This window comes from Phoxinus phoxinus (genome assembly GCF_949152265.1).
Source record: "Phoxinus phoxinus genome assembly, chromosome: 1".
NCBI classification, from domain to species: Eukaryota; Metazoa; Chordata; class Actinopteri; order Cypriniformes; family Leuciscidae; genus Phoxinus; species Phoxinus phoxinus.
This window is the reverse complement of record NC_136876.1, coordinates 49,766,169-49,792,268: the sequence shown is the minus strand read 5'-3', so window position 1 is coordinate 49,792,268 and position 26,100 is coordinate 49,766,169. Positions and strand designations below refer to the sequence as shown.

The 26,100-nt window shown below is 39.9% G+C and overlaps 1 protein-coding gene across 3 annotated transcripts in view; it reads right to left on the bottom strand.

The window, feature by feature from the left end:
* Positions 1 to 5,385: 5,385 nt before the first annotated feature.
* Positions 5,386 to 26,100, bottom strand: part of cyth1a (cytohesin 1a) — an 89,448-nt gene continuing 68,733 nt past the window's right edge. For all 3 annotated transcript variants that reach the window (XM_079605847.1, XM_079605848.1, XM_079605849.1), the window contains exons 10-13: positions 16,172 to 16,248; positions 11,624 to 11,692; positions 11,077 to 11,231; positions 5,386 to 6,609 (exon numbers count right to left, since the gene is read on the bottom strand). In XM_079605847.1, the coding sequence (XP_079461973.1) occupies positions 6,531 to 6,609; positions 11,077 to 11,231; positions 11,624 to 11,692; positions 16,172 to 16,248 (380 nt within the window). In that variant the 3' untranslated portion in view covers positions 5,386 to 6,530. The remainder of the gene's footprint in view (positions 6,610 to 11,076; positions 11,232 to 11,623; positions 11,693 to 16,171; positions 16,249 to 26,100) is intronic.

Sequence of the window (26,100 nt, the reverse complement as noted above, 5' to 3'; positions counted from 1 at the left end):
CGAGCTGACTGTGACAAGATGGCCGCCGTGTGCGGACGTCGACCTCCATTGGCCAGCAGCGCGGACGAGACATCTAGCCTTTATTATGTATGTCTATGGTTTACACGGAGACCGTTTTTTTAACTTGCACTTTGAAACCCGTTTTCAAAACTTTTTTGCGTTTTTCCCAAAACGCTGTTGTCGTGTAAACGAACGGCCAAAACGCATAAAAAGTTTTACGTTTTTAGCTGTAGGCGTTGTGGTGTAAACAGCCCCTTAGGGAGCAGTGCTTGTATGGCACAGATGTCCTGGTGGTCTGAAACTCTCAGCGGTGCGACTGTTCCCTGCTGGACTCACACACTGGACTTCCCACACACACACACACACTGGACTTTGCATGCTTCTCTTCTCAGCCAGTGAGAATAACAGTACAGCAGAGTTCAACAAGGAGGGATCTGACAGTTGTCCCGTTCACTCGTATCGCCCTGCCTGACTGCGTACAGTATGTGCAACTCTTTTATTCGTCTGAACATCTTTTGAGCTCAGATACCAGAGAACTGAACAGGCTGAGGCCTGCTCTCTCGGGCCACTTCCCTGTTCCCTTCTCATGAAAGAGGGTTTCCGGCTAAGGCGAAACTCCTCTGGAAACACGCCAAGTCTCTCAGCTGTGAAACACAGAACAGTCTGTTCCAGCGATACCATCTCGGCTAGGCCTTTCTACTCTTGGTCACCTTTGTTCGAGTTGAGAGAAAAAGCATTTGTTTACTTTTACAGTCTTACAGAAGCATTTCATTCTCATTTTTTTTCACTTCTGGCTTTTGGCTTGCTTAGTTGGGGGACATTTAATTTAATATTCAATAATATTATTGATCTGCCTGCATTGACACCATAATACACAAACTGAACAACGACATCACGGTTTTCTCCAGAGCGGCTATATATATATATATATATGGTTATCTCTGTAAATCTGCTTTGAAACAATCTGTATAAAAAAAAAAACGCTATATAAATAAAGGTGACTTGACCTAATTATAACTTAAAGGTAAACACTACTTTTTTTTTTTTTTTTTACAATATTAACAAAACCCTTTAGCTTTATGTAGTAAGCATAAGTAAAGCATTGGTAGGTTATAGAGGAATTTGACTTTGAATGTGTTTCAGGCCTTACAGGTTTGTGATGCAACTACTAAGTCTATCTGTGCAAATATACAGTAAACTGGATCCCCGTATCTCCCATACACATTTGTTTACATACTTTTACCAGGTTTACAGGATTTACATGTTGATGACAGAAATTGGGGATTCAACATATATCAATATCAAATATCATAGGCTAAATAAACCTGGTTTTGCATAATGCAACTAGAACAAATTTTATCTACAACTTAAAGAACCTAACTTAATCTTAGGTTAAATGAATCTTAATCTTTAATCTGCTTTTTATCTTTCTGGGCCATCACTATATTGTATTTAATCTAGTATTAGTTTAACAAAATATCCACACGTGTTTTTTCACATATTTTTACTGCTGAATGGTCTCAACTGTTTCAACATATTTTATTGATTTTTATTGGATTTCTAAAGTCGTTAAGTTTAGAGATGTTCAAAAGTCACATAATGATACGTTATATTTTGGATTTATTGGGCTCTACATTAACTTCTGATCATAGTTTTATAGGTTGTTGGTCAAAACAGAGCAATAATTATTGCCATGAAGTAATTTCTCATCATAAACATGAAGGCTACAGCATTAGTAAACTAAGCCTGAGGATGAACTTTTACATACTGATCTCTGATGCCATTAAAAATAAATATATGATGAAATACACACATAAACACACACAAATAACATATACATTTCAAATACTTTATTATATTCTAGATGTTTTTTTAGTTGTATCCAGTGGTGAGCGCCCATAGCAACTGCCGAGATGAATGCTAATGCTAACGGCTAGCTCTCGCCAGGTAGTCATAGTCTGCTCCTCACTGTGAACTTTTTATGTCCTGGGTTTCCAAGAAACTCTGGCTGCATCTTTATTGTTATTCCCACAATACATCCAGTGTCGAATGAAACACTGTCTCTCTTGTGAGTTCAGCCTACAATAATATCTCTAGCTAACTAGCAGTCTCTCTCTCTCTCTCTCTCTCTCTCTCTCTCTCTCTCTCTCTCTCTCTCTCTCTCTCTCTCTCTCTCTCTCTCTCTCTCTCTCTCCGTGTGATCAGCTGTTGCTGAATCGGGCAGGGGTGTGTGTGTGTGTGTGTGTGTCGAGCGCGAGGTAGGGAGGAGCTCTCTCTTCTGGGAAACGGGCTGTTTAACTGGCAGTAGGCTATGTGAGTTTACACATGGATCTGTTTAGGAGAGAGGACGAGGAATCCCGCAAGCTCGGAGATCTGTCTGCACTCTCCAGCATGAGACACCAAACGCACGCTAGTGTAAGTGAGCATCGACTGCTCGGTGTTTCCAGTATGCTGGCACGTAAAGTAATAATGTGTGCTGGCTGCCTCCCAGTTTCCCATCCAGGACAAGGAAACCCTCACACACTGAGTTCGGGCACTGATGATGCATAAGTGAGCTGGATATACCGCATGTACTTGTTTTACACCGCCCTCCATTAGTGCTGCTTGTTAAATCAAGCATCAATCATAACGTTACTGTAACTCATTTCTTAATTACTGCAGGCTACTTATAAATATTAGGATATTTCAATGTGTGTGTGTGCTATATAGCCTATATAAAACCTGCAAATTGTTTTGATGTTATAGACATAAACAAAAATCGACATACATGTTAAATAAGAGAACAAACATGCATACAGTTTTTGTGTGTGTGTGTGTGTGTTGTTGTTTTCATAAACATGCATAGTCAGTGTAAGAGCCAGGTATAGTTGTATTTTTATGAACACTCTTTTTGGTCACATACGGTAATTAAGGCACCTGGTGGTGGCGGAGGAAGTAGAGCATATCATCTGTTCACCTGTGTGGTTCGGGAGTGGAAGAGAGGGGGTGACGGGGGGAAGTCCTATTTTTGTTGACCGCTGAAGAACGCACTTCCAACGCTGTTTGTACACCATATCGTATTGTGAAGCAATTATGGAACGTAGCCTACTGGATACACAGCCTTGTTTGTTTCTGCAAATAAATCTACAAAACGAAGTCTCTGGATTCGTCATCATCATTGAGCAAGCGCGTCTGGCAATTTAAGTTTCCCCTGCTCAGCCTCTCGGCCGACAAATTCGTTTGGCTTTCAGATTGTCGCCCACAGTCAGTATATCATACTTAAAAAAAAAAAATGCTTTGGTATACAAATTTTGGTAGCACTTTATTTTACAGTCCTGTTCCCGATGTACTGTACATGATGTACTTGTTACAGTAATTACACTAATTGGGTAATAACCAGGTATTAACCCTGAACCTACTCATAAAACTAACCTTAACCTGTTTAGTTACCGTACTCTGTACTTCTAAGGTAAGTAGCCTACACTGTAAGTGCATTTACTGTAAAATAAAGAGTTATAAATAAAGTGTTCTGACATACACTGTCACTAGATATACAGGATTATATTGTGTTTCTGGATGGGGTTAGTCATTAAATCCTCAGTAAACACTGTCTGCAAGTATATTGATGATGGCAGCTTGAATTTATTTCTTAAGCTTTTAATCCATGAAATTAATGTGATCAGTGTTTCAAGTCGTTTCAATTTTGAAGTGAGCATAAGTGATTGTCGGTGGGTCAGCTGTTTATTTATACTAGTTTGACCTGTCAGGATTTTGCAAGCCTGACCATAGACGGCCATTACATACACGGTACACCACTGACCATCATCCAATCACAACTGTAGCCTCTCATGTGACTCTTTACCTGAGGCTCAGCTTCACACCACAACCGTGACCCTGGACCACAAAACCAGTCACATGGGTCAATGTTTTGAAATTGAGATGTATACATAACATGGAAGCTGAATAGCTTTCCATTGATGTGTGGTTTGTTATGATATGACAATATTTGGCCGAGATACAACTATTTAATATCTGGAATCTGAGGGAGCAAAAAAATTTAAACATTGAGAAAATCTCCTTTAAAGTTGTGCATTTATGTTCACGATTGTGCTGCATTCACTCACAAAAATACATGTTTTATATATTTACGGTAGGAAATATCTTCATGGAACATGATCTTTACTTAATATCCTCATGATTTTTGGAATAAAAGAAAATAGCTGAATTAGGAACTGCTACTACTCTACTCCGAGGGAAAAAAAAATATATAGCCTAGCCTAGTTTTTTTTTTACTATATTTTTACTATACCGAAGTATAGTAGGCCTATACTAGTATGGTTCAAATTCAGCAAATTATCTCATGGGAAGCAAAAGAAAGATATGGCATGCTAGTATGGGTTTCTGAATTCAGCATCTGCCTTCCTCTGAAACTTAAAACAAAGTAAATATTGCACACATTATTAGAACTCACATTTTGTATGATTATTATAATTTTTTTTGTAGGAATGCACTCTTTTGCCTTAACATAACATGAGATGTCACATAATCTCCAGATCCAGTTACACAACAGAAAACCGGCTGAGTGTTCAGCACATGTGTTGTTCACTCGTCCGGTTTGTTAAAAAGGCCCTTGGCTGAAAACACACTGTTCTCACGTGTTCCCGCTTCCCAAAACTAGGCGTAAAATTACCATTTCATTGCCATGCTGTGCGCGCTCTCTCTCTCCATCTCTCTCTCCTATATCTCTCGTTTCTGGAAAATGTCCGATTTCAACAAAGCACATCAAACGCCCCTCTGTTCCTCGAGGAGTGTGTGTGTGTTATCAGGAGTGTTTACAATGTGTCATGAGGAAATATATCAGCTGGCTGACTGACTTGTTGGGAGTATTGATAAGAAATAGTCCGTTTTCTGTAAATCGTGTCGCAACTGTTTAGAGACCGATGTGCCCAGGAAGTAAGAGAAGACGAGGAAATGTGTAGCTCTTCCCAAACAACATTTTCCGCCACATAACTGTAAACCATTCATAATGTTATGCAACATGTGCTGACTACTATAAGGTTAGGAAATAAGGTTACAAGGACAAAGTGTCCTAAGGTGTCATTGTTAGTGTAATTTAAGTACTGAGTAATAATCATCAACTACATGTACTTACTATATGGGTCAGGATTTGATTGAGGGTTAGTTGCATGTAATTATACATAATTTACTGTTATTACTATGGTAAGTATGTAACAAGGACATTGTGTTTCCAAATAAAGTGTAACCGAAAACCCTACGTCGATGTTTCTGAGGAAAAGTAGCACAGATGTCGCGACGCCGCCACCTGCTGGTGTCTCTCATACACTGCGTATGAATGGTGTTCATATTTTAAATGTGACTGAATCAAAATGAAGACACAACCACATCTGCTATAGCATCTTTATTTCAGCGAGATCTGGCTACCACTACAATGGTATCGACCTCCAGAAAATCAGAAAAGAAAAGAAACTCAACTAGTACAACACTGCTACACACATTTATAAAATGGAAACCGATATTCTCTATACACTAAAGTATGTACATCTTTGATAAATTAAACCAATACTGCTCAGATTGAATATATATATATAGCGTGTAGAAGAACTGCCGGGCTGGAGAGACGCGAGCAGGCACTGGAGCATCCCGAGGACTGGCGACCGTTGTTAGGCACATTTATGAGAAGCGTTTTATTGGGGAGGTCTGGGATAAAAGACCTCATGGAGAATAAAAGCATTGCCATCTGTTCATTACCGTCCCGTCCGTCTGTCTGAGAGGTAGTACCAATGCATGATGTCCTCGTCCCAGAATCCTTAGCGGGCCACCATTCATTCGTCTGTGAACGCTGCCAATATACAAAGCACTGCAGCGTCACACAAACACAACTACACACACACACACACACACACACACACACTTCTCAAGAGATTTTCCCACCCTCTCCTTTTCTGTTGCAAATAATAGACGTTTCTTTTGAACCTGTTTGTACAGTTAAATACACAAATAAACCTCTGAGGACTGAGCCGCTTTTTTTGTGCACGATACAAAATGTAAAAATACACTTATTGCCTGTACATTTTCATAGCACAAAAAGGGAAAATCGTCCTTTTCTTCTGACGCACGCAGGAACTTTCGTTTGGTTTTCCACATTCTGTCAGACCCGCTGATTTCAGATAATGCAAGTGCGCGCGCGCGAGAGAGACGAGAGAGACGAGAGAGAGAGAGAGAGAGAGAGAAAGATAGAGAGAGGGAGAGAGAGAGAGAGAGAGAGAGAGAGAGAGAGAGCCTATTTTGGTTAAGCATGAGGAAAAATGTTCTCTTTGGGGGTTTAAGGAAGAATTAGCGAGTTAAAAATCCCACTGACTTCCTTCTAACACACACACACATACACACACACACACACACACGCACGCTTGAGCTGAGCAAGGAGACGTTTCTGAAGAGTGGAGCGAGGTTAGGCCTCGAGTGGGGGTTGTGTTCGCCTCTTCACAGCTCAACTGTCTCCAGTAGTCCTGAGTCTGTGACACTGAGCAGCTCTAGTGTCTCTTCACAGAGGACACCTTCTTCTTCCTCGCTGCCAGCATCTCGTAGAAAGGATCTCTGCTGATGGCCGCTCTGGAGAGGAAGAGGAAGAATATTATGAAAAACTGCTTTTTTCTTTCTCCAGATGTTACCTTTCATGCAGTGTGTAATGTGGCTGTTTGTGAATGTAAAAGGCCTGCAAACGTTTTGAAGATCAAATTGTACGACGAATAAAATTGTGTCCTAAAAGAAGGAATTGATTCTGAACTGTCATCAGTAACTTGTACTTTACTGGCTGCTGGTAAACAACATCTACTTTAACCCTCAAAGACTGTAATTGTAGCTGACAGACAACAGACTGGGTCATCTGACCAATCAGAGCAGAGTAGACCAATCACAACAGACTGGGTCATCTGACCAATCAGAGCAGAGTAGACCAATCACAACAGACTGGGTCATCTGACCAATCAGAGCAGAGTAGACCAATCACAACAGAGACTGGGCCATCTGACCAATCAGAGCAGAGTAGACCAATCACAACAGACTGGGTCATCTGGCCAATCAGAGCAGAGTAAACCAAATACAACAGACTGGGTCATCTGGCCAATCAGAGCAGAGTAGACCAATCACAACAGACTGGGTCATCTGACCAATGAGAACTGAGTAGACCAATCACAACAGACTGGGCCATCTGACCAATCAGAGCAGAGTAAACCAAATACAACAGACTGGGCCATCTGGCCAATCAGAGCAGAGTAGACCAATCACAACAGACTGGGCCATCTGGCCAATCAGAGCAGAGTAGACCAATCACAACAGACTGGGCCATCTGGCCAATCAGAGCAGAGTAGACCAATCACAACAGACTGGGCCATCTGGCCAATCAGAGCAGAGTAGACCAATCACAACAGACTGGGTCATCTGGCCAATCAGAGCAGAGTAGACCAATCACAACAGACTGGGTCATCTGACCAATGAGAACTGAGTAGACCAATCACAACAGACTGGGCCATCTGACCAATCAGAGCAGAGTAAACCAAATACAACAGACTGGGCCATCTGACCAATCAGAGCAGAGTAGACCAATCACAACAGACTGGGTCATCTGGCCAATCAGAGCAGAGTAAACCAAATACAACAGACTGGGCCATCTGGCCAATCAGAGCAGAGTAGACCAATCACAACAGACTGGGTCATCTGGCCAATCAGAGCAGAGTAAACCAAATACAACAGACTGGGCCATCTGACCAATCAGAGCAGAGTAGACCAATCACAACAGAGAATGGACCATCTGACCAATCAGAGCAGAGTAGACCAATCACAACAGACTGGGCCATCTGACCAATCAGAGCAGAGTAGCCCAATCACAACAGACTGGGTCATCTGACCAATCAGAGCGGAGTAGCCCAATCACAACAGACTGGGTCATCTGACCAATCAGAGCAGAGTAGCCCAATCACAACAGACTGGGTCATCTGACCAAACAGAGCAGAGTAGACCATCTGACCAATCAGAGCAGAGTAGACCAATCACAACAGACTGGGTCATCTGGCCAATCAGAGCAGAGTAAACCAAATACAACAGACTGGGCCATCTGACCAATCAGAGCAGAGTAGACCAATCACAACAGACTGGGCCATCTGACCAATCAGAGCAGAGTAGCCCAATCACAACAGACTGGGTCATCTGACCAATCAGAGCGGAGTAGCCCAATCACAACAGACTGGGTCATCTGACCAATCAGAGCAGAGTAGCCCAATCACAACAGACTGGGTCATCTGACCAAACAGAGCAGAGTAGACCATCTGACCAATCAGAGCAGAGTAGACCAATCACAACAGACTGGGTCATCTGGCCAATCAGAGCAGAGTAAACCAAATACAACAGACTGGGCCATCTGACCAATCAGAGCAGAGTAGACCAATCACAACAGACTGGGCCATCTGACCAATCAGAGCAGAGTAGCCCAATCACAACAGACTGGGTCATCTGACCAATCAGAGCAGAGTAGCCCAATCACAACAGACTGGGTCATCTGACCAATCAGAGCGGAGTAGCCCAATCACAACAGACTGGGTCATCTGACCAATCAGAGCAGAGTAGCCCAATCACAACAGACTGGGTCATCTGACCAAACAGAGCAGAGTAGACCATCTGACCAATCAGAGCAGAGTAGACCAATCACAACAGACTGGGTCATCTGGCCAATCAGAGCAGAGTAAACCAAATACAACAGACTGGGCCATCTGACCAATCAGAGCAGAGTAGACCAATCACAACAGACTGGGCCATCTGACCAATCAGAGCAGAGTAGCCCAATCACAACAGACTGGGTCATCTGACCAATCAGAGCAGAGTAGCCCAATCACAACAGACTGGGCCATCTGACCAATCAGAGCAGAGTAAACCAATTACAACAGACTGGGTCATCTGACCAATCAGAGCAGAGTAGACCATCTGACCAATCAGAGCAGAGTAGACCAATCACAACAGACTGGGCCATCTGACCAATCAGAGCAGAGTAGCCCAATCACAACAGACTGGGTCATCTGACCAATCAGAGCAGAGTAGCCCAATCACAACAGACTGGGCCATCTGACCAATCAGAGCAGAGTAGACCATCTGACCAATCAGAGCAGAGTAAACCAATTACAACAGACTGGGTCATCTGACCAATCAGAGCAGAGTAGACCATCTGACCAATCAGAGCAGAGTAGACCAATCAAAACTGGACCATCTGACCAATCAGAGCAGAGAAGACCATCTGACCAATCAGAGCAGAGTAGACCATCTGACCAATCAGAGCAGAGTAGCCCAATCACAACAGACTGGGTCATCTGACCAATCAGAGCAGAGTAGCCCAATCACAACAGACTGGGCCATCTGACCAATCAGAGCAGAGTAGACCATCTGACCAATCAGAGCAGAGTAAACCAATTACAACAGACTGGGTCATCTGACCAATCAGAGCAGAGTAGACCATCTGACCAATCAGAGCAGAGTAGACCAATCAAAACTGGACCATCTGACCAATCAGAGCAGAGAAGACCATCTGACCAATCAGAGCAGAGTAGACCATCTGACCAATCAGAGCAGAGTAGACCAATCATAACAGACTGGGTCATCTGACCAATCAGAGCAGAGTAGACCAATCACAACAGAGACTGGACCATCTGACCAATCAGAGCAGACCTCTTGTAGAAGACCTCCAAAACAAAATGAGGAACCTTGAAAATAGCATAATAATAGGTTGGAGTTTAAAAGACACTTAATATCCAATAATGTTATTAATTTGACTTCACTAACAGATTCAGACTAAACTGAACTGATCTGTATTGTATAAAGCGCTACAGAAACAAATGCGTCTTGAAATAAGTCAGGAATAAAGTACCGTCAGATGGTCATAGTGACACAATAAACGTACATTTTTTACGACTTAAATGGATATTAAATATTGACATATAATATCAGAAAAAAGAGAGTGGAGTGAAATGATCAGCATGAATATAGCACAGCTATGCAGGAAATGGCTTGAATGCTACAACGGTCAAATTACACAGTTTTGCGGCTAGAAAAATATTTGCCTCCACAATGTTGCAACTGACCAATCAGAAACAAGAGAGAGGCTCCAGCGAGCTGTTCAATAAAACAGGGATATTTAACAATTATCTGGACCTGACCCAAAATAAACACTACAAGCTCGCCCCTCAGTTTGTAAAAATGACCATGAGATGCATGTCTTTAAAAAACATCGTTTTTTAAAATTTTTTACTGGTCAATTTTGAGATTTTTGGATAATTCAATAACATGTCTACTTTCAGACTTGTGGTGAAAAAAAAGTCAGAAATACGCTGTCTGCTCCCTGTCATCACACACACCGTTAGAAAGCTCTCTCTCTCCTGTACAATGCTGTCAGATCCAAATATGGTAATTTCCTTTTTATCAGCAGCCAATCGTGAAAGTTAAAGGGCTGAATGCGCAATCTCATTGGCTGATGATAAATCTCTAAAGCCCGTTTTCTCAAAATGACTTTTCTCTCATTCTCCAAGTCTGAAATCTCCACTTCAGTCGCACCGATATACACCAAACCTCCCAGTCTTGTACCTAGTTATATTATGAAGACATTTACAGAGGGATTTGTAAATATATTATTCCTAGCCTGATTTATATAACATTTTATTCCAAAAAAACATGGCGAATTTTTTTTTAAAGGCGATTGACAGTATATTCTGATTAACAGGATAACAAAAGTAGATATCCATAAATCCCTGTCATTTATTTTCCCATCTAATATGTGAACACAATGAAAAAGTATATTTTTTTAACCTGGCTTTATCCAATACTCAGATTTTGTTTTTTTAAATAGATGCAAATTAGCGCATATTTAATTAGATATTGCCTAATTTGCATATTTAAACATTAAATTACAGAAAACTTGTAATAGATTTTTTTCTCATCTTAATGTAGGTAATCAACTGGGAAAGTTTCACGGTGATATCTGCTAGTTAAGAAATGTACCCTGTTGACCTGTAGTGTCTCGCTTTAATGAGCAACACTCACTTGATGCTGTTTATCCACTCGTCTTTCTCCTCGGTGGTGGGAGCGGAGATGCGGTAGAACGTGTGATTCCCCTCCACCACGCGTCCGTCAGCCTCCGTCTTGCACGCCTTGATCACCTGGTCCTTGTTATCCGGGATGAAGAGCTCAAAGCAGTTCTGAGAAGCAAACACAAGCAGGCGATCACATGTCTGACCACTAGGAGGAGACACAGGGTTTTCACGGTCAACTCCAGTGTAGAAGTCACTGTCTGAAGTGTTATAATCAAGCACAATTCATTGCTTTTTATAATGCGTCTCTGTATCCGGACACCTTTGGGACTCTATTCCCAATGTAACATGATTTAGGACGCACTCCTCCCAGCACACTATATAGTCTGCATGTGTTATTGGGATGCAGCCCACAGTGTTGAGTTCTCTCAAGGTAACACAGATCATTAGCAAACACTCTGCAAATGTTTCCTCCACACGCCAGATCAGATGAAATATAATATTTTCCTGATTGTCTGGAGACAGTTTATGAGTTTAAACTGCGGGAAAAGAGGTTTTACCGGTTTCTTGTCCTCCACGTCACGAATGCTGAGGTTTTCCAGAGGGATGATGCCTCTTGGTTCTTTATCCTGCAGGACAAGAAGAGACATGTTAGTTTATGTTTATCATGATTTCTTATAAAAATAAAATTTAAAAAAGACAGATAGTGTGTGTGTGTGTGTGTACATATTAGACCTGCACAATTCTGGATACACAACTAAACAAAATAACATGTAATTTCCTGGAGGTTCTCAAAGTTCAATCAATTTGAAGATGTTTCATTGATTTGAAGATTATTCAATGACTCGCTCATAAAAAACGTCACTTGTTTAATGAATGGATGAATCGTAGTTTTAAAACAAATCTCTGGAATGAATGAATGAATGAATGAATGATTCAATGACACATACATTGTTTCAACAATCACTCGTCGCCACCAACTTGTGTAACATTATAATCGATATAATCGTTATTTAATTTCGTCATGTGATTTAAAGGGGCTATGTGTAGTTTTTAGCGGCATCTAGCGGTAATGTTTCAGATTGCAACCAATACGTTTACAAACAAGTGATCGTGCTTTTATTATTATGTGGAGTTTGTGTTGGAGTCTGTGTTGTGCAGACTCATGTCATAAAGTTGCAGTGTCGTCGCTGTTGAGTGCACAGTCAGTAGACGAGGCGAGAGGCGAGACGCTCGGGAGCGCGCATGCCGGTCTCAGTCACGGCACTGGATTTCGTGGTAAATCCGACCCGGAGACTCCACATAGAAATTGGAATACTTACTTTCAGAGGTAATAGCAAAACCCGCCCAGTGGATCATTTTATTGTGAGATTACAACCCCTTCACACACAGGCAATAAAAAATGGATTCATTTTAGAAGAAAACCTCCATACAGGACCTTTAATCTATTTTATACACTACCATCCAAATCAGGGTTTATAACCGAACTATGAACTTTCATCCCAGTACTTCTGCGATAATATTAATATTTGTAAGAGAAATAATGATCCTGTGTGTTTGTGAAGCGGTTTCATATCTATACTGTACATGTTAACTGCTCTCTCTGGATCAGCGTGAACACAGATCTCAATGTTTGAGATATGTATACATATATACATACATACATAACAGTTGAAAAGGTTGGGATCGTTACGATTTTTTATGTTTTTAAAATAAATCTCTTCTGCTCACCAAGGCTACATTTCTTTGATTAAAAATAAAAATAATATTGTTAAATATTATTACAATTTAAAATAACTTTTCTATTTGAATATATGATAAAATGTAATATATTCCTGTGATCAAAGCTGAATTCTCATCATCATCATTACTCCAGTCTTCAGTGTCACATGATCCTTCAGAAATCATTTTTATATGATGATTTGATGCTCAAAAAACATAATATTGATTTCACATAATACACAACATAATACACAATATAACATAATACACAATGCTGAAAACAGTTGTGTAAATTTGAATGAATAGAAAGTTTCAAAGAACAGCATTTATCTGACATATAAAGCTTTTGTAACATTAACACTACCGTTCAAAAGTTTGGGGTCAGTGAGAAGTTTTATTTTTTGGAAAGAAATTAAATAAATGAATACCTTTATTCAGAAAGTATGTATTAAATTGGTCAAAAGTGACAGTAAAAGTGACAAAAGATTATTTTGCAAATAAATGCTGTTCTTTTGAACTTCATATTCATCAAAGAGTCTGATTTTTTCTTTTACATAACGGTTTTCAACATTGATATGTTGTAATCATAAATGTTTCTTAAGCATCAGATCATCATATTATCCTGATTTCTGAAGGATCATGTGACACTGAAGACTGTAGTAATGATGCTGAAAATTCAGCTTTGGTCACAGGAATAAATTACACTTTACTGTACGTTCACACCGCCGCCGGCGAGGGCGTCAAATTGGCCGGAAGCCATTCATTTTCAATGAGAGCCGGCGGCGACCTCCGGCGAGGGTGGCGCGGCGCGTCTTGGACGGCGAGAGCGGCGAGAAGAGTTGAAATTTGTCAACTTTATGGTAATAAGCTATGACACGGTTTGGCGGCAACCAATCGGAATGTAGAAGTCCTCCGCCTGAGAGGATACCAGAGAACACAATCCTGTAAACTTTGGTTCCGACCACATTAGGGAGGAAAATGGAGGAAAAGTTCATTATTTCTGTTGCGGGTTTCCCGTTATTGTACGACGTGTCACAGGGGACATTGACATTAATAAAAAGAACGACGAATGGAAAAAGGTGTCTGAAATTGTTGGTGTTTTGTTACTTTCACATTTAAAAGATTTTAATAGGTTAACTTATACCCTACATGTGACCAGTATGCACAAAATAGGATACTGATTTATGTTCATTTATGTTCATTTCTTATTTGCTTTGCGGCTCCTTTAAATAAAGTTTTAAAAAAATCACGCATTCTAAAATCTACGTCAGAGCGCCAGAGAGTCCCCGAATCTCACGGCATCGATGGCAGGGCGGCGAGAGCGAATTTTGCCGCTCTCGCCGGCGGCGGTGTGAACGTACAGTTACTGTATACTCACATAGAAAACAGTTTTGAATTGTAAACATATTTAGCAATATTACATTTTTCTTTGTATTTTTAATCAAATAAATGCAGCCTTGGTGAGCATAAGAGACTAAATAAGTAAATATAATTTCTGAAGACTATATATAAAATAAAATAATAATAATATATATATATATATGCTTGAAGTTTTTATGGCTGTCAAAAGATTAATCGCATCCAAATAAAAGTTTGTGATTGCATAATATATGTGTGTACTGTGTATAATTATTATGTATAAATACACACACATGTATATATTTAAGAAATATTTGCATTTATATACTGTATATACATTTATATAATTAATATTATATATAAATATTTTATATATAAATATAACACATTTTTCTTAAATATATACATGATTGTGTGTGTTTTTATATATATATAAATAATTATACACAGTACACACACATATATTATGCAAACACAAACTTTTATTTTGGATGCGATTAATCGTGATTAATCTTTTGACAGCCCTAATATATATATATATATATATCAGGGAACTACACTAACCTTTTCCACTGGTGGCACTTGCGCTACTAACTTTTTCAGTTACTGGCGCAAAACATGATTTGGTCGCACAAATTATTTATAGTAAGCCGCTCTGGATAATAATGAACAATAATGAAACTGTATTGCATACAGGTGTGCTTTTTATTTTACTTTCCATCTTTTAAACCACATGCTGCCTTGTTTTCTTTAACATTGGTTGGGATAGATTTACTGCAATAGAAAATACAGTACACAATAAAGTGCAAAATTAATTTCTTTTGGATTTCAACATGCTACGGTTGCCACAGATGGGCAGACTCCTGAACTCTTAAAATAAAATAAATATAATCCATAAAATAATAATAGATTTTCAGCAGCTATTGACTATTCAGTATTAAAGATAATACAAAAATGCATGTCTACTTCACAATTAAGTGAAATATAAGCCACAAATAAGGCTATATTATAAGCTACATTGAACTCAATTATCAATTCAGATTCCTCACTTGCTTGGTTTGCTTGACGCCGTAATGTAGTGCGGAGTGCTGCTGCGTCACGGGATATGTACCTGTCTATACATTTCGCGTGCTTCATACTGTCATTGTGAAGCTTCAATTTACATGGACACTTATAATCGGATTGACGGCTCAATCGGACTAAAAAGATCTTCATGTAAACGCCTTAATCGATCGGATTGAGCTTGATCCGAATGCAATTTCGATCGGATTGAAAGGGTTTGTTTATTCCTTTTGTAATGCGATCGAGAGAACATGTCAACACTTGATCGGATTGAAAACCGAAACTGAAAGGACTGCGCGTACAATGACGTATGACGCGCGGAACGAGCTGTTCTTCCTGTTGAATAAAGTGTCATATAAATGAGTGTCCCGTGACCCCGTCATTCTAAAATTCTCATTTCACTCAGCGCCTGTGAAGTGAAGCAGGACAACGTCCCACTAATTGTTTTGGATTCTCATCCACAGACGACTGGTTTTGGCCGCGGGGAGGGGCATTTTTACTGCGTGATAAATATAAGCAGCACGGCAAACCGGTTCAATGCTCATTGTCTCCAAATCATGACCAGAGACGGATTAATATTACGTCTGCTGTTTAAAACAAATAAAGAACCAATAGAGGAGAATGGTTATGCGCGAACAGCGGGAAACGTGTGACATATAAACGCGCACATCAACCCGATTACTTTAAGTCGCGGGGCTGAAGCCAACTTTGTGTTCAATGCTCAGAGCACGTTATAAAACGTATTCTTAAAATACACATTTCTGTTTTAATAAATGCTCATAGTAAATCATAGCATATTGACTAAAACATAAGGTAGGAACAAAAATAATCAGTGATACATTTGCGACCCATTAAAAATTAGGGTCGCAATGGCATTTCAAAAGGTCGCAGTGTAGTTCCCTGATATATATATATATATGAACATAAATCCCCTACGGCAGCATGCCATGTTTTCCAGTACTTACAGTAGTGTACTCAAAGTAGTAAAGGCAGTTATCAGTGAGGATGAACCACCGTCTTTTCCAGGTTTTGACACGTCCTCCTGAGGAACAAGAGATGAGCGTTAGTCTTCCGCGCGCGAGCGTCAGACGAGCAGCTGAAGAGTAGAGCGGCAGAGGAGCAGACAGACAGACAGACAGATGAACACACAATGAGCTCTTCTACAGCCACTCCATGTCCAGTAAGACCCAAGCACAGCATTCCTCACCAGCAGCACACCATGCTCAAACCAGTCCATCAGCGAACCACCTGACAGCTGTCCTTCCCCTCAACCCCACCGACTGACCCCTGCACTGCCCCCGACGAGGGCCCGGGGGACCCGTGTGGACGCTCGATACGTGACCCTGGACCACAACACCAGTCACATGGGTCGTTTTGTGGAAATTGAGATTTACACATCATATGAGAGCTGAATAAAGAAGCTTTCCATTGATGTGTGGTTTGTTAGGATAGGACAATATTTTGTCGAGACTATTGAAACTATTGAAAATCTGGAATCTGAGGGAGCAAAAAAAAATCTAAACATTGAGAAAATCTCCTTTAAAGTTGTGCATTTATGTTCACGATTGTGCTGCATTCACTCACAGAAACACATGTTTTATATATTTACGGTAGGACATTTACTAAATATCTTCATGGAACATGATCTTAATATCCTCATGATTTTCGGCATAAAAGAAAAATGGATAATTTTGACCCATACAGTGTATAGTTGGCTATTTCCACAGATATACCCGTGCGCAGGGCTTAATTTGAGCCGGAACACGCCGGAACATGTTCCGGCACCTCCGACATTGGATCCGGAACCTTTTTTATTGGATCCGGCACCTCCTGTGTCACTAAAGTTTGTGTAGTGTTCAATGTTTGTGACGCATGACTTCCGCGCTTGTTGTACGAGTTGAGATAGAGAGCCTAAGTCCCTCCCCTTCCGGTCGACCACCATGGGACCTTATTTCGGAAAAATATTGTATGGTAGTCAATGGCGAGAGACAACAAATATTTTGATCTCGTTTGAATTGTGCCCTGAATTACACATATGATGTTTGTCAATTTAAAAGATACATTTTAAAGTCAAGAAAGTCGCAGTTTGATGTAAAACTGTTGAGGTATAAGACTGTGAAAATACGTAATTACAAAGACTACAAACCCAGAAGGCGCACATGCGACGTCATACCTTTTCTCGCAATGAATGAAGCTAACTTTACTGAAGCTAACGTCTGTCATTTTTTCTATAGTCTTACATTATAATCGTAACGTTACGCCGTCATGCCTGACTCGTGTTTTGAGCCAGAATACACACATACGAGCAACGGATCTTGTGACGTAGGCTACATAGTGCGAGACGAGAGATGTAGTTCATCGAGCGATTTTCACATACAACTAAACGTTACTCTTCTGTTTTATGACAAACTGCGACTTTCTTGACTTTCATATTTACCTTTTAAATTGACAAACATCATATGTGTAGTTCAGGGGACAGTTCAGACGGAATAAAAAGATAAGTTATCTCTCGCCATTGACTTCCATACATATTTTTTCCGAAATAAGGTCCCATGAGCCGGAAGCGGAGGGGCGGGACTTAGGCTCTCTATTGCTGTTAGCCTCAAACGTTTCACTCAGGGGAAAAATGTCAAAAAGACAGGAAAGTTTGCTTAACTTTTTCAAATACGCTTGACAGTCAGATCCCAAACAAGCAAAAATCGTTTCCGCTGATCAAAAAGGAGACACGGTGGACACAGTAGCCTAGTATCGATATCTCGTTATTTCGACATAATAAGGGGACATTCTAATCTGCATTAAGCCACATTAAGCGTTCTTATAGCCTAATGGTTTTCTATGGAAGGAAAATGCTTAACCGTTCATATTGCGCTCATCTGTTTTTTTGTACATAGCTATTTGTTAGGATTTTAGTATCATAATGATTAGGCTAATAAATGCACGCACAATTATCCGTGAACTTTTTTTTAAACAAATGCCTTTCAACTTGTGTGTGCAAAATTCAGAATTAAATTAATGTGCAGAAATGTGTACAAATAGAGAGTAGGCTATGTAGGCCTACTATATTGTTGTAGCCATTAAAAAAAGCGCGTTTCATATTTGTTAAAATATTATAAAAAAATTTTTTCATTTATGTTGATTTATGGAAAGTGAACAGCACGACCGAGTAAGATGCGCAATGTGAGACATGGAGCGGGTCAGACATGATTTTGACCGTTGAAGTTGAAGTTGTTATAGAAAGCCTTTTTTTTTAAAGTGAATTTCGTTTTGTATAAATTGTATCTTAATTTTAATCAATTTTTCATCAACCAATTGCCTGTATTTAATGAATAGGCCGACGAAACAAATATAACGGAGGCGCCCGCGCGCTCACTTGCATTGCACGTGAACTAGAGCACATCCTAACTTAACGAAACTCAGTGTATGCCTCACACAGACGTGACAAATACATCAAATACACAAAGCTTGAAATGTCTTTAAACGAAATAATTCAAAACGAAAAAAGAAAAAGGCTACTCTCTGATAATCCATTATTAGGCTTAGCCTATTTATGTGCATTTCTCTATAAGCGCGTTCACACGGAGATGGCGATCGTCAACTTCATCTTTGCAGCCGAGTCGACACTTAGAGAAAACACTTGTTTATTAATAAAAATCAATACACGCGTCACCGGATTTACAGATGCACGCACACATATTATTTCGAAATAACGAGATATTGTGTTGAAATAACATTATTATTAATAATAGCCTACATCTTTTAGAATAGGCGGCAGGCCTATTTGATTGAATGCTGAATGCTGCGCTTGTTCAATTTAATAAAATTAAAACTTTAATTGTGATCTTTAACTGAATATTAAATATTTAGTGACCAAGTTTTGCGCAGCTCCCCGTCAATGATCTAGCAGCACATGCTGTCCCTGCAGAGAAGCTACGTAGCCAGTGTAATTTTTTTTTTTTTTTTTTTTTTTTTTCCGTTTCCTCCAACCCCCGTTTTGAGTCGCCGGATCCACCCCCCCCTCTGCGCTCCGGGACCTCCCACTTTACAAATTAAGCACTGCCCGTGCGTCATGTGACTGGGTTCTGTGGTCCAGGATCACGTATGGTGATTAACAGACTGTGTTAGTAATCTGCTGATTTCCCACAACCCTCTCTATAGGGACTGCAAGTAAATGCAGAGGATGACCTCTGACCTCTCACAGTGGCAAAGGAGACGCCTTTACAATTAATAGACAGTGTAGTGCAACCGAAAGCACTTTTAACTAACTGTGTGTGTCAGGGAAGTTGATGCATAACATGTCCATAGGCATTTATGAAATATTTATCAATCATAACAAAATAAAAAAGGGGGAGAAAGAGGAATATACAGGGGAAGGGATATTCCCATCTATTCAGCATTTCCTTTTCACAGCTGATTTTGCAGGAAAAGTACTGTACAAATACCATATGAAGTCGGCTATAATTCATAGCGGCTATAAAATAATTAACAAAACGCCGTTTAGGCCTGTCGCGATTATCGATCAATCGTCTGATTGCGGTTATTTGATCTTATTGAAAATATTTGAGATAATTGTGCAACTTAAACTTCAGTCACATTTTGCAATTCAAATAACTTCAATTTGAGCAAAATATATTATTCTGCAGGATCATGTGATCGGCTGCTGAAAATTCAGCGTCGCCATTACAGGAATTAATTACATTTTAAAACATAATAAAATGGAAAATACTTCCAAAAATTGTAATAACATTTTATTATTTTGACTATTTTTGATCAAATAAATACAGCTTTGGTGAACATAAGAGACTTCTTTTAAAAGTTTGACCATTATTAAAGTCGTATTATATTTTGAGAAATATTGTAACTTTCAAAATATTATTTTCACAGGACTGAATAAATTTAATGGGCCTATTTAAATAAATGTTTCCAAGTAAAACATTTTAAAAACCATAAGCACATAATTGACCCTTCGCAGGGAGCTTGATTGACAGGTGATCTGACCAATCACACTTCGCCGTCCGCCATTTTGTCCGACAAAGCCGTCAGGAGAGTTAGTAGATTAACATGGGAGGATTTGAGCTTAAAAAACGGAGACGCCTTTCCGCGGTTAAAACAACATTCCTTCTGATGTTCATCCATGTTTATTTGATGCTATAAATGAACTAGAAGGAAGAGATGATCGGTTCACGAGCAGCTTTAACTGAGGCGACACAGCGATCTGTCACACACATTAAAGAGCCACAAAACGGCATTTATTGTTTAAATTTCTTTTAAAAAATGACTACATTTGAAAGGTGAGACTTTGTTTAATACGTTTAATATCAAAAGTAACCGAGAAGCTGGTCGGTGTCTGTCAGTGTGTTGTCAGTGTCCTCTCTGCTCCACGATGTGTTTTTCACTGCATGAGAACATGGTGTGTGTGAGAGCGGTGTAGCTTGTCGGGCATAGCGACAGTAACTAAGGGGGGCGGGTCTTTGCGAACGGTCAATTGATGATCGTGACAGGCCTAATGTTATTTAACGTAGTTCCCGATGTGATCCGGCACGGGACAACCCTAAAGCTTTCCTGGTCCTGGTCCTCCGGCACTGTATCCGAGTCCTGGCGGGAGCGGCACACACACACGAACACGCAGTTTCTGAGCAAGCTGATTGGCTGAGATATCGGCTGTTATTAATGATCACGTCCAGAAACGCCTCAGAGGGAGATTTGTGGAGGAGTGAGGAGGACGGACACGGATACAGGGCTGGGAGATGGATGGGCCTTCCTAGTCACGTCTCTCACGAGACAACAGCAATCACACATCTGTGGATTATTATTTTTATATATATATTATAATCACACTTTAGATTAGGGTGCAATTCTCACTATTAACCAACTATTAAAGGGATGGTTCGGAGTAATTTCAACCTAGGGTCGTTTGCGCCAAACAGAAGCTTTTTCCCCTTGGTGGAACATTATTAAAGTTAGAGCTTACTTGGAGATATCAGCCGAATGGCTTAGTGCGGGCGCTAACGAATCCAAGGTTGTATCTGGTAAATTACCGCACTAATAATGCCTGGGATGGCACCAAACTTCTACAGTAGTGCACATAGGTTCTGTCCTCATAAAACGAGACATTGGAAAGTGTGTAAGTACATCAGGAGTGTATTTAAATAACACTTGCCTGATTATGCTACCGCTAACCCGGACGTCGAGGTCACTTCCGTGATTTGGGAAAAGCCCGTAAAAGTCCTTTTCATAAACTCACAACAAGGGTAAGGGAAAAGCTAGCGAATTTAACACTCCATAGAAATGTCGTTTTTTCAAGTGTTGACAACTTAGTGTTAGCTAATAATTGTTGCAAACTGGTGCTACCAACAAAATATTTGTCGTCGCTACACTACATCCCCATGCACCGCTTTCTGCCCGGACTTTTACAGGCTTTTCCCAAATCACGGAAGTGACCTCGACGTCCGGGTTAGCGGTAGCATTAGCCATCAGGCAAGTGTTATTTAAATAAACTCCTGATGTACTTGCACACTCTCCAATGCCTCATTTTATGAGGACAGAAACTATGTGCACTACTGTAGAAGTTTGGTGCCATCCCGGGCATTATTAGTGGAGTAATTTACCAGATACAACCTTGGATCCATTAGCGCCCGCACTAAACCATTCGGCTGATATCTCTAAATAAGCTCTAACTTTAATAATGTTCAACCAAGGGGAAAAACCAAGGTTTGGCTCGAGGTCATAGTGCAAACGACCCGAACCATCCCTTTAACTACAACTCCTAATTACTTCTCATTAATAGTTAGTAAGGTCGTTGTCAAGTTGAGGTATTGGTTCAGATTAAGGGAATATGATCATGCAGAATAAGGCATTAATATGTGCTTTAGAAGTCCTGACACACAGCCAATATCCCAGTAAATATGCATGATCTTGTTAATAATATGCATGATAATAAGCAACTAGTTAATAGTGAGAATCGGACCCTAAACTAAAGTGCTACTGAGTTTATTATAGTCAGTTCTGATGTCAGTCTGACACATCAATTGAAACACACCCTCACCCAGCATCATAGTGGTGAGTCCGATCTGACCACACACACACACACACACACACACACACATTTTCCTCAGCGCTGCAGTCCAGCATCACACACACACACACTTTACGTAGAGCATGACGAATAGCAGTCTTTGGTCCAGGTGCAGTTCTCTGACTCAGTCTGAACGGATCGAACAGCAGGAGTCCAGCCATTAGCAGTGAAGATGACTGATTATCATATTTGAAGGAAGAGTTCACAGAGAAATGAAAATCCCGTCATCATGTTTTAACAGGAATGAGTTTTTCTGCCATAGAACACAAAGAGGACGTTTTGAAGAAAGTCCAAGCTGCTCTTTTCCATATAAATGGGGGGCGGGCGATATGAGCGAAAACCTGAGTTACGATATATTAGTAATTTTATTTCACTATCTATAACAAAGTAAATCAAGATACAGTTATTTTGTGACATCAGAATTTTAGATGCAATTGAAATTTCATAATTAATAAACTAGTCTAATGTGAGTAGAAGTCAGTAAGGAAATATGAACAAAGAAGCTAATTACAGGGGGGGGGGGGGGGGGAAAGAAAAAGAAAAAAGATACAAATTAAATAAATAGTGCTTGAAATTTTTCAGGTCTATCAAAAATATGAAATACTACAGATAATAAATCAATCAAATGTATGAAATCTCTTTTCTGTATGAATTAAAGCTGCATTTTTTTGTTTAATTAACATAGACGGGCATCAGGTTTATTAGGCTGCTGTCACTTTAAGACCGAATGCACAGATGAATAGACACAGTTTATGTTTATTCAAGAAATAACTTAAATCTTTACCATCTACTATAATATTGCCCACCCCTACTTACAATGAATCTGAGTAAGGACAGATTAATATGAGTTTGGAACGGTGAGAAAAAACAATGACAGATGTTTCATTTTTTCGTGAACTATCCTTTAATCTCATGCGTTTAGTTTTCTTCTGTCGCTGTTTTCATTGGTGTTTGTTGAGCTCCGTTCAGACTGAGAGGAAGCAGAAAATACTGCAGCTCCCAAAGTGGAAATGACAGAGAGAGAGGGGGGGCGAGAGAGAGAGAGAGAGGGGGGCGAGAGAGAGAGAGACTAGAGAGAGAGAGAGAGAGAGAGAGAGAGAGAGAGAGAGAGAGGAGAGAGAGAGAGAGAGATAGAGATAGAGAGAGAGAGAGATGGGGGCGAGATAGAGAGAGATGGGGGCGAGAGAGAGAGAGAGAGAGAGAGAGAGAGAGAGAGGGGGGCGAGATAGAGAGAGATGGGGGCGAGAGAGAGAGAGAGAGAGAGAGAGAGAGAGAGAGAGAGAGAGAGAGAGAGAGAGAGAGAGGGCGAGAGAGAGAGGGCGAGAGAGAGAGGGGCGAGAGAGAGAGAGAGAGGCGAGAGAGAGAGAGAGAGGGACGAGAGAGAGAGAGAGAGAGAGAGAGAGATAGATAGAGAGAGAGAGAGAGAGAGAGAGAGAGAGAGAGAGAGAGAGAGAGAGAGAGAGAGAGAGAGAGAGAGAGAGAGAGAGAGAGAGAGAGAGAGAGAGAGAGAGAGAGAGAGAGAGAGAGAGAGAGAGAGATTCGAACACCACAGCAAACAGAGAGAGGTGCTCTTCAATACACTGGCCACAAAATCAAAACCCAAGCACCCGCCACCATACAGAGACAGGGCGGCACGTGGACGAGCCGCTGATTCGATGGATAAAACGAGCCGTCAGACAAACAAATGAAGGAACATGTAAAAAAAAACTAGAGTGAACTCATGGAAAGACGAAGCCCATGGGAAACAATGACCCTACGGTGGCTAACAACAGAACAGGGGACAGGAAGCAAGGCTGGACCACCAGAAGCACCTGAGAGCGGAGAGATGAGCGAGTGTTTGGGAAGAACAGGTGTACATACCTCCTGAGGGAAAGACAACAGCCAAAATCATGGGAACAAACAAACAAATGAGGAAGAAAAAGGAAACAAAATAATTAAATTAAATAGGAAATCATACTCCCCACACGCTGCCTTCTCTGATCAAAGAAAGTTTCACAGAGGAACCTCCAAAAACAACACAGCGAATCAGAGTACAAGTGTGCGGACAGTCAGTTCATCAACGCCAGAACCTTTCAGGCCTGGGCCAGAATAATAATAATAATAATAATAAGCATGTAGTACATCAATAAAGAATCGACTTTGTTATGATCTTTATTCAGTAAATCCCAAACAACTGGAAAATATTGGATTTAAAAAGGTTGAACTGCTGCTCTAAAGGCAAACTACTCACGAGCCTATATTACATTCATAAGACAACTTATTCTTATGAACAGTTTTAGTGAAAGATATTACAGCAATAAGGCTAAACTCGTGCTAACCTTCAATAAATTGTTAGACGAACGAATCAGAATAATTCAAATAACTGTAGGATGTTCACGGCTGCTAAGATGTGTGTTTATGTGTGTAACTAATCATAATTCAAGACGTTTTAATGTTTTACATTCATTAACAGTGTAACCATGAATATTATTACACAGAAATCCCTGAAACCTGTTTATGACAATAATGCAGATTACAAAGAGGAACTAGAGTACAGTATAGACTTACAGGCGAAACTCGAAAAATGAGAATATGGTGCAAAAGTTCATTTATTTCAGTAATTCAACTTAAAAGGAGAAACTAATATATTATATAGACTCATTACATGCACAGTGAGATATTTCAAGCCTTTATTTGTTATTATTTTGATGGTTATCAAAATTAGAATATTGTGAAAAGGTTTTCATAAGCTGTAAGCCATAATCATCAAAATTATTACAAATAAAGGCTTGAAATATCTCACTTTGCATGTAATGAGTCTATATAATATATTAGTTTCACCTTTTAAAGACCTGGAACATTTTTGGAGCACCTGACTCGCCTTTCCTTGTTTTTCTGACCCATTATAGCCGTCAGCATCAAGTGCCATATATCATTTTAAAGAGGAGAACCTGAAGTCTCCATCTCGCTCATTTAAATTCACAATTTTACATTCATTTTGTCTTGGAATGGATGAATTTACCAGAAAAACGGTAGCACATTTTTAGTGTTTTTTTTTTTTTTCGAACAAATCCTCCTGAAGTTTGGATTTTTTTTTTCTTTAGAAAGTTTTACTTGGATATTATAGATATCCAGATGAAATTTTGACTACATGTAACAATCCCTAAGCAAGTTATAGCCATTTATTACAACATTATTATAGGCGATTTTCAGTGAAAAGCTGGTGTGTGTTTTTCAATTGACTGACAATGTAGATGTGTCCAAAAAAGTTCAGGAAGTAAAATAAATAGAAAACATTGTAATTGAACACTGAAGCAAAAGTGACATATATATATATATATATCATAAAAGCCATGAATCTCCTCTTTACGGGACTTTTTAAAGCACACAGATTGGATTAGCGGTTCAAAAGTTATTCAACATTTAAGAGCAATAGTTATTTTTAGCCGGCGGCGGCTGTGAAGGTCTTTAAGGGTTAAGTGGAATTACTGAAATAAATGAACTTTTGCACCATATTAAAATTTTTCGAGTTTCACCTGTAATAATACTTTATTTATAGAGAGTGTCCATCTCTCAAAGTGCAGTTTCTCTGACACCTCATGACAGCGACAGCTTGAGATATCGATTCCCAACATTAACTCTAATTAAAAGGATGTGCTTAAGCTCGATTCATTGTGATCATGAAGTGTTATTATTACCTTCATGTGTTGTGAGGAGAGATACTGATCCATCAACAGTGCAGAGGGAAAGATGTGCTACTGTACAGTGTGTGCGTGTGTGTGTGTGTGTGTGTGACACTCTCAGAGCGTGTGTTTGGGCAGGACACTTCTTAATGAAACGTAG